The sequence below is a fragment of the Amblyomma maculatum genome, chromosome 10 (assembly GCF_055883805.1).
Source record: "Amblyomma maculatum isolate TAMU_Amacu chromosome 10, ASM5588380v1, whole genome shotgun sequence".
Classification (NCBI taxonomy): domain Eukaryota; kingdom Metazoa; phylum Arthropoda; class Arachnida; order Ixodida; family Ixodidae; genus Amblyomma; species Amblyomma maculatum.
The window spans coordinates 144681790-144698591 of record NC_139353.1 but is presented as its reverse complement, the minus strand read 5'-3'; the positions used below and the strand labels follow the sequence as shown (position 1 = coordinate 144698591).

Genomic DNA, 16802 nt, shown 5'->3' with positions numbered 1-16802 from the left:
GTACAAAAATAACAAAAAATGCACCTAGCTATACAACGTACCTACACCACTGATTTATTAACAACTTCCAAATCCCTCCCTGCAATCTAGCATTTTGAACATAAAACCGAGCACGTCACGTATATATGAGCAATAGATGACAAACTTGCAGTCGTGTTTGTGTTTCGTCATTTTAATGTGATCGCATTTTTTGTCATCAGTGGCGTCATCAGAGTATGTTGACAGAGCCTGTCATCAGTGGCCATATGAATGAGCAATTGCTATCATAGGTGACTAAGTAATTATGTAATTAAGGGGAATAATACAATAAGTTGTCGATATGTGTAATTTATTTATGAAATAATTGAACCAACTATTTATTGTTCGAATTAGTCAAATAGTTATGATTAATAGATAATTTTTTTGTTCGAGTTAATTAGTTAACTACGCATTTAGTCAATCAATTACACTAACTGGTAAACAAACGCTTAAAGAAACGAACACGCAACAACATAATCGGCAGTAGGAAGAGAAATGCTTTCGCATTACTGCCCCTAACCAGACCTAAGGACACCCCTGGAATTTTATTTCATTTCTCCAACCGTAGTAGGCGGCGATAGCTGTCTCCAGGCGATAGAGTCCTAATTCGCTTCTGATGGGTAGAGTAAGGCCAGCGCGGCTGCACCGTAGGGATTGCGTAGGCTGTTCACCAGCAACCGACCTACTGTGCGCACGACAGGAATCTGCTGGGGATGTTCCATGGCCCACTCCAGAGGGTAGGACACGGCTAATTTCTTGAGGGTCCTGCTCGCAATGTCCACCTCAGCAGGGCGCCCCCCGCCATAACTTTGTTGAGAGGTCATCTGGTCGTATCCTAGAGGGTTGTTGCTCCTGAGGCCTGTGGGAATATTGATTTTTCAGTACAGAAAACAAAATTTCACGCTTTCCTGTACTAGCCCAAAAAGCACGAAAATGACCAAGGCATTCAGAAGCTGTCATGCTTCAAAACATCTAGCTTTGCTGATGTGCAAAAAGCCCAAATGCGGAGCTCAGCTCCATTGTGGTTATTGTGGCTAATTGACAATAACATTCGGCAATGTGTTATGTTCCGCCAGTCGCATGCTGGTGGAGGCAAAACTAAACGCGCCTGCTTGCAGTTGGATGTCCGTGCGCGGTAAAAGACCCTATAGGATGTGAGAATTGCTTCGGGGACTGTAGCTTCTCTGTTACCACTTCGTCTAACTTTCTTCTTCATCCATTTTCTCGGGAATGGATTCACAATGGCCTACTGCCCCCCCAATAGCGCACGAGGTATTGAGGTGCTAAATTGGCAATAAATAACGTCAGAAAGCATCAAGAACCTAAAAGCAGCGTAAGTGCACCAAAAGAGGTTTCATTCGAAGTTGTTATAAAAGCTCGAATATCTATGGATAACAAACGTAATATACGGAAGCTAGGGTAAGCAGCTTGCAACTTCGAAAATATTCCGGAGTCGACGCGAACGGCGCATAAATGGGTAAAGAAATGTCAGCCCTGAAGTCACCGTAATTTTAGTTCGTAACGCTGGCCCGTTTCCGAATAGTGCTGCTAAGGCTTTGCTCGATAAGAGTAGACAGCTCGTTCACTCGAAAAGCGACCTTCGGCGGCATGGGCTGTCGAGAGAAGATACGCCATTGATTTCATCTCAAAATAGTGACTGCTATTTATGCTTTGTGGGTCGTTCAGGGTTGTGTCCTATCGTTTCGCTTCCCACTTGTCTAATCAAGTCGGAGACTAGTTTCCCAATGGGACTCGAACGGACGACATATACGTACAGCCTTGCCGATTTTGAACAATTGCACGAGGTTCAATCAAACTGCTGGTCAGTTCCTTATAACGGCCATAAGAGTGAAATATGGCTAGAGATCACGCACGAAAGAGGGTTTCATCTGCTACACTGCTCCGATCACAAGGACACCTGCCCTGCCACAATATGTGTTCGCAAAAACCTGACGGGCAGCAGAGCATGTGCCCGTGTCTAAGATGGGACACTTAGACGTGATTTAGCTCTATTTTTTTTTCCTATTAAGGGAGGCTGCGTCGGGGAATCGCAATTAGGTTAAGAATAAATAAAAGAAAGGAAATACAGCAGCGCGTGGAAAGCGTTGCCTGGCCCTCTATGAGGTTGGAACATGATAAAAGCGACACCAAGCAAAGCACATGTGCTCTACTGCTCGCCGGGATTTTTTTTTTCTATTTTATTTATACGAACAGATATTGTGGCAGGGCGTGTGTACTCATAGCATAGCAAACAACGCCCTGCATTCATGCGCGTGCGCAAATCTAGCCGTGTTAACGCTTATTCATGTTATAAGGTGCTGACCAGCACTTTGCTCAACGCTCGTGCTATGTTATTAAAAATCACGGCCAGCTATCCCTGCAATCACATACCGTTAATTGTAGGTATATACGTTCCCATAGAGGAGAGAGAGATACGGCGCCTTCTTTTGTCCAAAAATCAAACGAACTAAGAAAATCGCGGAATAAAAAGCTGTGTTAAAGGCGCTATCACATCAACCCTTTAAGGCAAAGCTTAAGCGTCCTCTTTCGTCGCTACATCCGGCTTCTCAGGTGTGTTTAACTTTCAATATTCAGTGGCCGTAAAACCGTTTTCGATGAATAACAGCGCAGCCACAGCAAGCTCTAGGTCTTACTCCTCTATACTGTCGGTTATGTTTGTCGCGGAACAATTATAAAACTTATTGTTAATGCAAAAATTCAATCTAAAATCCACGCGCTACACTTCATCCTGTCTTGCGTCCACACTACGAGTTCATATCATTAGTTGAAAGGGCAGCCCCATGTTAAAAAGTCTACATTCCTTACCTTTAATACACTAGAACGTTGAGCTAGTTGGCCTTCAGACATAATGAAACACGCAGCTGAATAGACGACGTACAATAACAGAAGACACAGGGGGTGTGTGTGTGTGTGTGTGTGTGTGTGTGTGTGTGTGTGTGTGTGTGTGTGTGTGTGTGTGTGTGTGTGTGTGTGTGTGTGTGTGTGTGTGTGTGTGTGCGTGTGCGTGTGCGTGTGTGTGTGTGTGTGTGTGTGTGTGTGTGTGTGTGTGTGTGTGTGTGTGTGTGTGTGTGTGTGTGTGTGTGTGTGTGTGTGTGTGTGTGTGTGTGTGTGTGTGTGTGTGTGTGTGTGTGTGTGTGTGTGTGTGTGTGTGTGTGTGTGTGTGTGTTTCGCCATGGCGTACCATCCCACCTACAACATACACAACACTCATCTCCAACCATAGGGGTAGGAATGCCTCGTCCAATGAAAACGAAGTATCAGCAAGAGCAGCACGTAACAGATTGCATGAGGAATCGTTAATAGTGCCTTTCTGCAGCCGTTATAGCCAAGCATCTCCGACGCTTCTTTTTAATCTCTGTACAGGTTGAAACCTTTGAGCGGTAAAAAAATTACGCGGGCCTCACTGCACTCACTGTCTTGCCGGTTTTCAAGAATGTAAAGCTCCATTTGGATGCTATTAGGCCATTCATCGCACCTCGTCTCATCCGAGGGCCTGCGACGTAACATCGCTTTTGATGATGTCTATTAAATATTCGGTGTATAAGCGAGGTACATTCAGGGAAACGCCGAAAAGAACCAATAATGAAAGTAGCTTGAAAAGAACTTATCTTTACCTTGCAACAACCTGTCCCTCTCCATGTCACTTAATCGGCCACCGAACTGCGAGTTGCGAAGCCTGCAAATAAAAGTTCGAGCAAGTATTACTTCTCGAAAATAACCAGCGCGTAGCACACGGTCAATTCGAATAGCCTCATGTCAGCGCCAAAGTCTTCTCTACAGGAGACTCTCTTTATACGGCGATAACTTACACTTTGAAGGAGTTTTAAAGGAAGACAAAAAATAAGCATCACCAAGAAGCGTATTAATGGCAGACTAGTGGTAAGCCTTCCCCGCAAGTACTGTCGCCCCTCGGTTATTCCATCACCCTGATAGCTTACGCGCTTGTGTGAAAATCAATCTGATCAAGTGACTATCTCACTGCGTGCCAGCTGACTACGTCTTTCAGTTGGCCAGAGACTGCAAGGGGCTCACACCCCAAACAAGTTTATGTCTGATTCCATAGTATATCCTATCAGTGAGCTAGTAATGCCAATGCAAACAGAGACAACTAAATATCCAGGCACCGCCATTGCAGCTCTAGATCTCTTAGCACAAAACCGGCACAGCATTTGTTAGGTAAGACTGAGTGTCTTAGCTGTATCCGGATGGCTTCAAAGGCACGCTCTGACGTTTTTAGGCTTTCCATCCAATACAATAAGTAAGCATGGCAGTATAGTCCCTAGCGAAAAAAAAAATATTGCATCATTCAGGATCAGGATTTTATGCGTGGTAAAAGAGCCCTGCTCTGAGGTTACCTCCACTCCGGCACAAAAGAAGTCTGAAGGTAGCAGCCTGTGTGTTTCTTGTTAATAGCAACAGTTTCTTTTGTTTTTTTTTTTCGAGAACTCTTTTCATCTCAGTAATTATACTCGCTGTCGCCTTTACAGCAATTGCCTCAAAAATGACGTAATCGCCCTTTGAGGCCATATGACGGTCAGCATAAACGCCTTGGTAACAATATAGATTCTTAGAGGTAGCCTTGCGTTAAGGATGCTGAAACGGGAGACAAGATATTTAAACATTTCCTTTTTCTTACACCACGCTGGCAGCCTCCCGTCCATTGCTGCAAATGCTAACCAGGCTCGCCAACTTTGTGGTTTTTTGTTCCACTGTCACACACCTTACGAGCTTTGATAGTGCATCCAGTTTTCATCAAAGATGGCACTGCCAATATTTCTTACCGAACTTTAAAGTACAAAAACATAGTTGCGATGCCCCAAATGAAGTATTTGACACAAGACAATGGTTTTATGCTTCTGCGCTTATAATATTAGATTTGGGCCATTAGGCGCGCAGTCGCAAACACTAAAAAGCAGCTTAAAACGAATCGAAGGCCAAAAAATAGATCATGGAAAACACCACGGACGCCAAGTACCGAGTGTAAGGGATCGTCAAGGTGCGCGCGGGGGCGTACATTGCCCTGTAGACTGGAAGTCAAAAAAAAGAGGCTGGGGAGTAAACCGGCGCCTAGCGCGCAGGTGGTGGCGCATTGCTTAGTTAATCCCCTTCGAGTTCCTGAATGGGAAGCGGGAGCCGCTCCCTATCTCGTTCGAAGGAATGCGCCGCAAAGCGTCGGCAGCGTCTCTTCTGTAGAAGCGAAGGAGACAGGTGTCGTCCGCGGATGGTCAGACAGGTGCGTGCCAGATGCGTGGGAACGAACATCTTCGCGAGTGCTCACAGGGTCAACTCCCCCTAAACTAAAAAAAAAAAAGAAAAAAGAAAAGAAGCTCCATGGGTCACCTGCCTGTACTGTTTCAGTGTGGAAAGAGCGCTGGAGACAGCGGTGACCGGGCACGGGGCGAGGGTGAATTTTCTTGGCCCAATCACGCCGCTTATGGCCAGTGATTGGATAGCTCGGGCCAAGGGGTGTGAACCCGAGGTGTAAACTGAAGTTGCCGAAGGTTCGTTGGGTGTTCTTGGTTGGATCGGGTCTTAGGTAGGTGCTCTGCACCATCGGCTCTGCCGAATTTGGGAGTCTCTCCCGGGAAGACCGACCAACAGGTTCCAGTTGTTGCCACATGTCTTTGCAATCTTGTAAAAGTGTACATATGTAAATAGATGTACTACATAAAGCTCATAATCAAGTTCATCTGTGAAGACCCTTCAGTCTTGTGTTTAGATACCCGTCCCTGACGGAGCAGCACCGCTGGTGGTGCAACGGATCCCTGCCTGGAGAACGAACCAGTTCGCGCCAACCCCTGGTTGGGCGGAACGACGGTAGACGAAATTTACTGGCGCAGTCGGACAGGATGTCTCTACGGGTCAAGTAGAGACACAGGCAGTGGAGAAGAGAGAAGGTGACGGCAAGCAAGCTCCGGTCATCGGGAACTGAGACAGCAACAAGGCCCACGGCGGCGGACCAACGACGCAAGGCAACCACTGCTTGGGAGAACCAGAGCGGCGACTGAGCTACCGACGAGCACAAGCAAGACGACAGCAGCGGGCTCAACGCCAACGGCGGCACGGAGGCGACCAGGTGTCCGGCATCAAAGGGTGAGTCCCTTCTTGTTTCGTGCCGGCTTGAGCATTGCTGTCCAGATAGGCTTGGGTAGGTTGCATGGACACACGCTTCGCCCATTTAAACCCTGATAGGCAGAAAGCGAGGGCGATGAGTGACTCAGATGATACATTACTCGGTGAAGGCGAGTCTAGCGAGACGGAGACGTCAGTAATCCCGGAGGCGCAGGAGATGGAAGGTATGAACCCAAAAATTCAGGCCGAACTACTGCTGGTTCAGGAGAAATGTCGGCTAGCAAAATTGGAACTACAGCTCGCACAGGTGAATCAGCGGGGAAGTGCTGGGGATGGCTTTGGCAGTGTTAGAGAGAGGCAGGAGAGGCACGGTGAGCTGCGACACTATTCAAAATTGCTCGCGGGGATACTCCCAAAGTTCCCAAGTGACGCGGAAGTGCCAGTCTGGTTCGAGGCGGCGGAGAACGCACTGGAGGCATACGATGTACCGAAAGAGCGGTGGGGCCAAATTGTTTTCCCGCTCGTGGCGGACAAGGTGCAGTTTCTGTCGACTCGGCTAGCGCCAACTCAGCACAGGGATTACGAGGCCGTAAAGAAAGCCGTGCTAGAGGAGCTGAAACTTTCAGCGGGAGAGTATCTCAGCAGGTTTCAAGGCGCGAAGAAGCGGAACGCTGAAGGATGGAGAGCATACGCGACGCGACTGCAGAGCTATTTACGCTTCTACGTAGACGCGCGGAATGTGACTACCTTTGAGCAGCTACTGGAACTGTTAGTGGCAGACCAGTTGAAAAACAACCTCTCAGAAGCAGCATTAAAGTACGTGACGTTGCAAGAGGGCACTGGGTGGCGAAAGGCTGCTGAATTGGCGACGCTGCTACAAACCTTCGAAGATGCGGAGGGGAAAAACAGCGCCGGTAGACGGGTAGAGCAGAAAAGTACGGATACCCAAAGTGCAGACGCAAAGAAGCTGGTTAGGGAACCTCCTAAATACGTTCAAGGTCGAGCACAAGGGACACAGGGGAAACCACGGCCAAGGGGTTGCTTCATCTGCGGAGCAGTAGAGCATCAAAAGGCGAGCTGTCCGCATGCTAAAAAGGAGGACGCACGAAACACACCGAATGAAAGGAGCAGACTGTCCGCGCGCGTGGCAGTACGGGAGGAGGCAGCATCGCAACACCAGCGTGAGCCGCTAACGCTTACCTGTCAGGATGGGGAGATTCAGGCCATTCTAGACACAGGAGCAGACATCACAATAGTGCGAGAGAGTGTTGTACCGCCAGAATTGGTGAAACCCCACGGGACGATTAGCTTGATCTCCGCGTTCGGCGAAAAAGTGCAGGCGAGGTTGACGGTCCTACCCCTCATGTTAAAGAGAAACGCGGGCGCATTTGCCGACATCCGAGAGGCCGTGCCGGTCCTGTGTGCACTGACAGACAGGCTGGTGTCACAGACTGATTGTTTGCTGTCAGCGGAAGCGTGGGAGTCTCTAAAGCAGGAGGGTGAGATTCTAGGAGTCGTTACCGACAGGGCAACACAGAGCGAGGGTTACACACAGGCCGAGGTAAAGCAGTACCCGCCCGAAGCAGAGGTGGTAGACGTAGACACAGAAAGTACCGTTGCCCAGGTATCAGTGCAAGGCGAACGACGCACGAGCACAGAGCGCTCCATGGAAGTTACACCGATAGGAGAAAAAAGCGCTTCAGAAATATTCCGGGAAATGCAGCGAACTGACGAGACATTACAGGGAGCTTGGAAAGACGCCAAGGCAGGAAAGAGGGGCATGACAGTGGTAGACGGAATTTTGTACCACAAGGATAAGCTTCTGGGTCGGACAGTGATGCAGCTGGTGTTGCCAGTTTGCCGCCGCGGGGAAGTTCTGCAGTTAGCGCATGAGTCAAGCTGGGGAGGGCATTTGGGTTTTAGAAAGACCAAATCCAGGATAAAAACCAGTTTCTATTGGCCGGGCGTAGAAAACGAAGTCAAGCGGCACTGTGACAGCTGTCACAATTGTCAAACAAGGTCAGACTTGCGCCAAGCAGACAGCGTACCCATACAACCCTTGGTGAGGCCACGGTATCCATTTCAGCAGATAAATGTCGATATCATTGGGCCGCTGGAGCCGGCATCAGGTAGGGGCCACAGGTATGCGCTGTGCGTCATTGACTTGTGCACACGCTGGCCAGAAGTCGTGTGTTTACGTTCACTGAGCGCTAAAGCTACGTGCGACGCCCTCCTAGAGGTGTTCAGTAGGACAGGTATCCCCGAGATGGTCGCGTCGGACTGCGGAACAAACTTCACCTCAGAGCTAACCAAAGAGTTTTTAACGAAACTAGGGTGCTCCCCTAGATTTTCGACGCCGGGTCATCCGGAAAGTAACGGATCTGTCGAACGCTGGAACAGAACGTTCAAAAACATGCTCTACCATGTCGTTCAGAAGGAAGGTAGAAACTGGGACAAGTTTGTACCCTTCCTGTTGTGGGCATACCGCGAGGTACCGCACGACACAACAGGGGTAGCCCCGTTTGAGATGCTGTATGGGAGGTAGCCAACCGGACCACTCAGCATACTCAAGAAAGCTTTGACAGGAGAAAGTGAGTGTCCGGTAAACTTGGGGCCCTCGCCGGCTCAGTACATGACAGACCTGAAAGGTCGTCTAGAAAGAGCAGCCGAAGCCGCAGAGGCCGTGAGCTTAAGGCAGCAAAACGTGTACGCCACGCAGTTTAACAAGCGAACGACCGCGAAAGAGTTCGGAAAAGGGGAGGCTGTTTTAATATTCGATCAACAGCGCCAAGGCAAGATGTTCCCAAAATGGAAAGGACCGGGTACGGTAATTGAAAGATACCGCGACCATTCCTATTTCATACAGATGCCGGAGGGCGGTAAGAAGCTGGTGCATGCAAGCAAAATGCGTCCCAACATTAGCCGGGTGATGAATGTAGGCGTAATGTTCGAGGGGGACAGCGCGTTCGGTGACGTGGAGTACGCACCTCGACCGTCGGCGGCACGACCTGCAGACGCCCGTCCGTCGCGAGACGCGATTGCCCATTTATCCGAACACGAGCGAGACCGAATTTTGGAAGTATTCACGGAACACGCGGAACTTTTTAACAATAGGCCAGGGATAGCGGCGGTGAAACAGCACGAGATTGTGCTGCAGGAGGGTTTTACGCCCAAGGGGCCCCACCCCTATCGCGTGCCGGCGAGCCTGACGGCTGAGGTGGGGAAACAGGTAGACGAGCTTCTCGAGTTGGGCCTAATCTTTCCTTGCGAAAGCCCGCATGCCCACCCGCTAGTCTGCGTGCCTAAGAAAGACGGCACCGTGAGAATGTGCGTAGATTTTCGCAGACTAAACGCCGGGACTGTAGCCGACGCGTACCCGATGGCGTTACAGCAGGAGCTAATCATGAAGGTAGGACGAGCAAGATACATAACGCTGCTAGACCTCAGGAGGGGGTACTGGCAGGTGCCACTAGCTCCTACGGCTCAGCTGCTCACAGCTTTCTCATGCCACCGCGGCCAGTTCGCATGGAGAGTTATGCCTTTCGGACTTAAGAACGCCGCGCAGACGTTTCAAAGGGTCATGAATGGGTTGTTACTGCCGCATGCAGAGTATTGCTGCGCCTACCTCGACGATATTGCCGTGTTCAGCGAGACACTAGAGGAGCACGTGCGTCATCTAAGAGAGGTATTTGGGTCACTTAAAAAAGTGAACCTAAAAGTAAAGCTCGAAAAGTGTCAAATAGCACGCGCGTCCATTCGCTATTTAGGACACATTGTCGGTTCAGGACAGCACGCGCCCGACCCCGACAAACTAGCGGCAATAAAAGGGTTGAAGGCGCCAAAAACCAAGCGCGAGCTCCGCAGTGTACTAGGTCTATGCGGCTACTACCGCAGTTACGTACCAAACTACGCTGAGGTGGCGAGGCCGCTCACAGATCTCACCGGGAAAAGAATTCCCACTAAAATACCATGGCCTGAGGAAGCCGAGAGTGCATTTCAGCAGCTCAGGGCCGCGCTCTGCGAAGCGATAGCCCTAGCCACTCCTGACCCCAACGGGCCATACTGGTTACACACTGATGCCTCTGCTTTTGCCGCCGGAGCCTGCCTCTCACAAAAAGCGGAAGACGGTTCGGAACGCCCCATTGCGTTTGCGAGCCATAAGTTTTCCCCAGCGCAGACCCGCTGGTCCACGATTGAACGGGAGGCATTTGCGGTGATTTGGGGGCTAAAAAAGTTCGATCACTGGCTCTTCGGCGCCCCGGTCACTGTCGTCTCCGACCACAATCCTCTAGCGTTTCTTACGCTCAGCACGCCGCACGGCGCGAAGCTGACACGCTGGGCACTTGCGCTTCAGAGATATAACGTTGAGGTGAGGCACAGAAAGGGTAGCGCACATGCAAACGCCGACGCCATGTCACGCGTCAGCAACGATTGCTGGGATCTGGACAGCGATGCCCAGCCGGGGGCGGAGCGAGAGGGGGCTCCCCTCCCTACCTCCGCCTGACGGCCACGCAAGCGAGCAGGCGAGCAGTGGTTATGCGTGTGTGTGTGTGTGGAGTGTTCGTGAGCTGGACGTACTTGCGCGTGAACTGAACACAATACGCGAACCCGGACTTCATTCAAGAAGCGAGCCGCTCATGCAACTTTGTGTATTTGAGTGTGCGCATTTTTGTTTTTGTTTTGGATTGTTGGGGCCAATTTTTAGTGTTTTGTTACTGTGCACCCGCTATCGAGACGATGTCGTCACGTAGGCCGATCCCTTGATTGTTTTAATTTTAAAGGTGCCATTTAGGCCCCTTGTAAAATCTTGGGGAGGGCCTGTAAGGGATCGTCAAGGTGCGCGCGGGGGCGTACATTGCCCTGTAGACTGGAAGTCAAAAAAAAGAGGCTGGGGAGTAAACCGGCGCCTAGCGCGCAGGTGGTGGCGCATTGCTTAGTTAATCCCCTTCGAGTTCCTGAATGGGAAGCGGGAGCCGCTCCCTATCTCGTTCGAAGGAATGCGCCGCAAAGCGTCGGCAGCGTCTCTTCTGTAGAAGCGAAGGAGACAGGTGTCGTCCGCGGATGGTCAGACAGGTGCGTGCCAGATGCGTGGGAACGAACATCTTCGCGAGTGCTCACGGGGTCAACTCCCCCTAAACTAAAAAAAAAAAGAAAAAAAGAAAAGAAGCTCCATGGGTCACCTGCCTGTACTGTTTCAGTGTGGAAAGAGCGCTGGAGACAGCGGTGACCGGGCACGGGGCGAGGGTGAATTTTCTTGGCCCAATCACGCCGCTTATGGCCAGTGATTGGATAGCTCGGGCCAAGGGGTGTGAACCCGAGGTGTAAACTGAAGTTGCCGAAGGTTCGTTGGGTGTTCTTGGTTGGATCGGGTCTTAGGTAGGTGCTCTGCACCATCGGCTCTGCCGAATTTGGGAGTCTCTCCCGGGAAGACCGACCAACAGGTTCCAGTTGTTGCCACATGTCTTTGCAATCTTGTAAAAGTGTACATATGTAAATAGATGTACTACATAAAGCTCATAATCAAGTTCATCTGTGAAGACCCTTCAGTCTTGTGTTTAGATACCCGTCCCTGACGGAGCAGCACCGCTGGTGGTGCAACGGATCCCTGCCTGGAGAACGAACCAGTTCGCGCCAACCCCTGGTTGGGCGGAACGACGGTAGACGAAATTTACTCCGAGTGATTTTTTTTTTTTTTTTACATTGTCTTTTCCTTGCATGGTTAAAATGTTACAACTCTGTTCCGCTTTTTAGGTGAAATTTGCTCTCGCAGTAGCAAGGTAGAAGTAGCATTCCCCACAGTTTCTTACTGGAAAGCCGGAATGTTTTTTTTTTTTTTTTTCATCTTCACTTCCTTCGAGTTCTTCTCGGCACATTTGCTTTCCCGAGGTGCATATGACAACAACAGTCGCTCACTGGTCGATACGTCGACCTTCCCGATTCCTAAAAATAATAAAACTGCACACGACCTTTTCTTATAGTATCAATATCCATTCTACCCTATATCCCAGCGTCAAATGCTTAAGGATATCGGGAGCGGGCTTCCTCGATGGACTTCGATACTGAATCGCGGATTCATAAGTATCTGCGATAAAATGTACATCCTGCGCCATGTCGTCCAGCAATTCCGCAATGCAATGGCAACGCGTCTTCCGACAACGTTGACGCTTCATGGCTGAAAAAAGCGCCAACTGAAAACAAGGATGGAGAAAGGACAAGAACAGGCGCTAACTCGCAACTAAGGTTTATATGTTTGTTCTAGAAAGGCGCATTGGGGGAACAAAACAAAAAAACATACAACTACCCCCCCCCCCCAAAAAAAAAAACGCACAAGGTGACAATCTTTATCTGACGCCGAGGGGAAGAACCAATTGTGCATCAGATTATCTTTAAAGTCCGAGTGATGCGTTTAAGTATTTGAATTCCCAATCAGTCAAACAAACGGATGTTTAACTGATGGAGTTTTCACTGTTGAAACGCAGCGAAATGCTTCCATGATCTCTCGATCAGGTTGTTTACGGTGTTTAAAAAGCATTCTGGTTCACCCAAAACAACGGTGTGCACTCTTATTTTCCTTGCCGTTAGTTTTAAACACGTGGCAATGTATCGTGAGGTTGTTAAGGGTTGCGTTCTTCTAATCTTTTGTTGATGCACCGTCCGGTCTGACCTATGTAAAGTCACCACAGGATAGCGGCAGCAACGTCACAAGGAACATGCGGAGCTTTGCGCTTGATGGTACACATGTGTTTCTTTTCTGCATTTTTCAGCACCTGTGCAGCTCACAACAGATTGCGCCCAATTTACGAGGGTCAGAGAAGACGACCGGAACGTTGTACAGCCCTGCAACGTTTTTAAACCCGTGGGACATTTGGTGCGCACACGAAATCCCTGCGAACCTGCGTTTTTCTGCAACTGAGGGCTAGCCTTGATAAACCTTACCTCTACTATTACTGTCATTAAATAATATTTTGTTCGCAGCGATGGGAACTATATATTCCCTTTCATCTCGTCCTAAACCACTGATTGGTACCAAGCGCCCGTGGGTTTCTTTTTTTATAATTTTTGGTGTCCCCACATTTCCGCGCTCCCTTTTGACTGTCAGCTCTTCTTAGAAACAATTCCCAGAAAGTAAAATATCCAACTCACGGATCAAGATCAGGCGGTAAGTAGAAGCCATCTGAGTAAAAAGAGAAACAACAATGTGTTAAGAGGTGACAAAGTGCTGAAAAAACTTTGCTGCTAATGGCGGTATTGTAGATGAAAGTTTAACATGTATCTAATGACCAAAGCGTGCTAATGAGCATAGTAATGTCGAAACAGCGTGCAGCTCTAAATTAAATCGCTACAATGAAATCCAATAATTCACCCAGTAGATCTATTTGTCCTAACCTGGACGAACATCAACGCGTTTCACTGTTTCCCGCTGCGTCTGAGACAGCGCTGCACGATGTGTTTTGTTCCTGACCTGTAGCCACCGTCCATGATGTTGGACTCGGCCAGCACTGAGTGGCAGCAATCTTTGTTACAAGCGATTAATACATTTAAAAAAAAAAGCAACTTAGCTATAGCTCTTTACTAATTTGGAAAACAATTAATTGTTTTAGCTTCTTATACTGGGGAAATTAATATTTGGAGCGCAGTTCTTGCTTCGTTCTTAGAGAGGAAGAACTTGTCGCAATTCCCAGCTTCAAAAATGGAGATGTGTTGGTCTCTATTGCGTGCCTTCAGAGCTTGCAGAATAAGCACGTCTTTAACTGCCTCCCAGATATACCTCCATCCTATTTTTCTCGCCTGCATCGCTAATAGTACAGATGTGTGCCAGCCTATTTCTACCACGGCCGACTTTTTCTGCCAGTAAAGCGATGTCAGTCGCAGTGACTATCTTATCATTCAGAATGGCGTCGTCCCCTAGAAGTGATGGACTGCGTGCCTTCTTTCCGCGAATCATTTTTCGGTACGGAGCAACGGTACTCTTGCACTGTGCGCTGCGTGAACGAAAAGACGGGACGAAAATAGACCCAGAATTGAGTGCAGATTTCTTTTTTCGGGTCGTCTTTGCTTACAGGCGTGTGGCACAAAAAAAAAATGAACGAACACCAAGCAGCCCAAGCTGCATTTTTGAGTATAACAATGGTATTCATTGTAGTTGTACACCTTCTGTACCAATGTTTCTGCACTTTGTTTTGCGCAGTAAATTCTCGCTCCTTCCTGTGCGTAAATGACTACATACATCAAAATTTTACGTTCACCCTAAGCCGGTACGTTATTTGCCCCATGCCCAGTTTTGTAAGGCACAGTAGTCGGCCACAGTTCTCGCGATGAGTGTCATCTGATCGGATTCTTTCTTTGCAACTCCAAACTTACCGTAGGATGGATCTGCACACTCACTCATGTATCTCAGGCAATTATCTTCCGTGACTGCGTCGTAAAATTTTTTTTTCCCAGCGCGTCAGTACTTTGTAAGCAATTAATGCAGACTGCACCACATCCCGCATCGCAGAGCAAGAAGCGGTTCTGCGATTGACAGCACTGTGCATAATTCCTGCACATGTTATGTCTCCTAGCTGTTACTCTTTAAAATTTACGTTTTGTTGATATTGTGTGATTACAGTTAGTTTTTCCTTCCTTCTTACGGTATTCTAACGCTGGTTTTCTTAACGTGTCCGACCGTTCTTTTGTAAACAGGCATGCATTGTGAAGTAGAGGAGATGTCACGAATGGGCGCCACTTACGGCACACGTTGGCAGCAAATAGGACAGCGATCAGGACGAACGTTTTCATGTTTGGTGGACCTGCAAGAAATATATTTATCTATACAGTAACAAAACCATCACATCTGAGTTCATCAATTTCATGAGCTTTAAGGACAGGGTGGGGAGTGAGGAAAGACATTCCTCATGGATAACCGTGTAAATAACCTAGCGGTACCGACCCACGGAACTGAAACATAGACATACTCGCTGAAGAAAATACCTTTTATCGAACGTTGTCGCAACACTATGGAAGATTAAATTATTGAAACCGCTGACGCTAAAAATTTTGTGTATTATAACGTTTTGTGGGCAAAGGACGCATATGAAACTCTTGTAAATATATGCTTATAGTACCAAAATGTAGAAGAGTGCATGATTTCTGGTTTGAAGAAGTGAAATGTAGATAGCTACCTCAAGGAAAGGTTGTGCCTCGCTAAGAACGTAGCAATTAATAAATGTCAAATTTGTTCGTACCTTTTAGAGAACGTGTTTTACAAAAAATGCCTACTATTAACAAATTAATGTTGCCACGATAAAATACGACTATGATAATCAAAATTCCATTCGTATTCCAGGAAGGAGCCCCGCCTCGGTGGCACAGTGGTTGAGCAGCCCGAACACTGTACCGGAGCACCCGGGTTTGAACCTGACCGCCGGCGGTTTTATTTCAATGGATACGAAACATCGAGGTGTCTGCGTGCCGTGTGATGTCAGTGCAGGTTAAAGATCCCCATGTGGTCAAAATTACTCCGTAGCCCTCCACTATGACACCTCTTTCTCTCTTTCCACTTTCACGTACCCCCACCTTCCTCTCTTCTCTTTTAATGCGCGAGTACGGTGTCCACAGAAATTAGATACTGCGCATTTCATTTCATGAAAACCAATTTATACGTTTATTTTTTTAATTAGGAAGGAAATCTGCTTTTTCAATAGCGCATCACAATTTGCTTTTAGCTGCGATAGGTTCTTAGACCTTTTCCTTGTATTATGAGCCTTATACTTAATCGGAGTTCTCCTTTTTCTTACAATAAAGGTGTTTAACACCCAAGAAAGCAGTTAGGATTTTAATAAAATAAACATTATTCTCGCCTGGTTAGGTCCCATATTAATTATTAACTGAAAATATCGCATGCACAAGCGGCAAACTTTGTTATTAATATTATTATTATTATTGCAGCTTTCTACATTCCTCCGAATCTACCTCCTTCAGCCTATGATGATGTTCTGCTCTCAATCGAACATGTTATAACCCGTCATAGCAAACACAAACTTCTTATTTTAGGTGATTTTAATACTCCTGGTATCAACTGGAACTCACTTATTTCTTCTCACAACAATCATTACATATTAAGTAAGTGTAACGCTCTACTTGATTTCATAGCCTTTAACTCTTTGCAGCAACACAATTTCATTGAAAACTGTTGCGGTAATATTCTTGACATCTGTCTATCGAATTTTGAAAGTGTTCGAGTCTCGAGTTCGGACATACCGCTGACTCGCTGTGACAAATTTCACCCTCCGCTTCTAGTTACTACTGCTGTCTCTGCCTCACCTTCTACTAACTCAGATCGGGTGGGGAATTCGCCCCGTTTCGCGTATGCACGTGGTGATTATGTCGGTCTTTTCAATTTCTTCTCTTCCGTCGACTGGTCCCTTTTAAATGACATTAATGATTCAGATGGACAAGTCAGTCGCTTTACAGAAATAGTTCTTGATGGTATGCGTCGGTACATACCTTTGCATACTCCTACGCGTAGGAAGTTCCCTTCCTGGTTTTCAAGGGAACTAATAACGGCGTTAAAGCTCAAGGAACGGGCCCATCGTAAAGCGAAACGCCCTGGGTTTCACAATTGGGCAGATGAGTTTCGCCGTGTGCGTTCTCTTTGCAAACGCTTATACAAGCGGGACTACGACTCCTATCTTGAGTCTTTAGAGAGGTAT

The 16802-nt window shown here is 47.8% G+C and overlaps 1 protein-coding gene across 1 annotated transcript; it reads right to left on the bottom strand.

Moving 5' to 3' along the window:
• Positions 1-517: 517 nt before the first annotated feature.
• On the bottom strand, positions 518-14903 carry LOC146177632 (uncharacterized). Its single transcript, XM_084581169.1, has 4 exons — positions 14841-14903; positions 13255-13285; positions 3654-3715; positions 518-877 (listed from the first exon to the last, which is right to left on the bottom strand). Exons 1-4 carry the CDS (start codon positions 14887-14889, stop codon positions 621-623), a joined length of 399 nt encoding a protein of 132 aa, XP_084437295.1. The 5' UTR covers positions 14890-14903; the 3' UTR covers positions 518-620.
• Positions 14904-16802: the final 1899 nt, after the last annotated feature.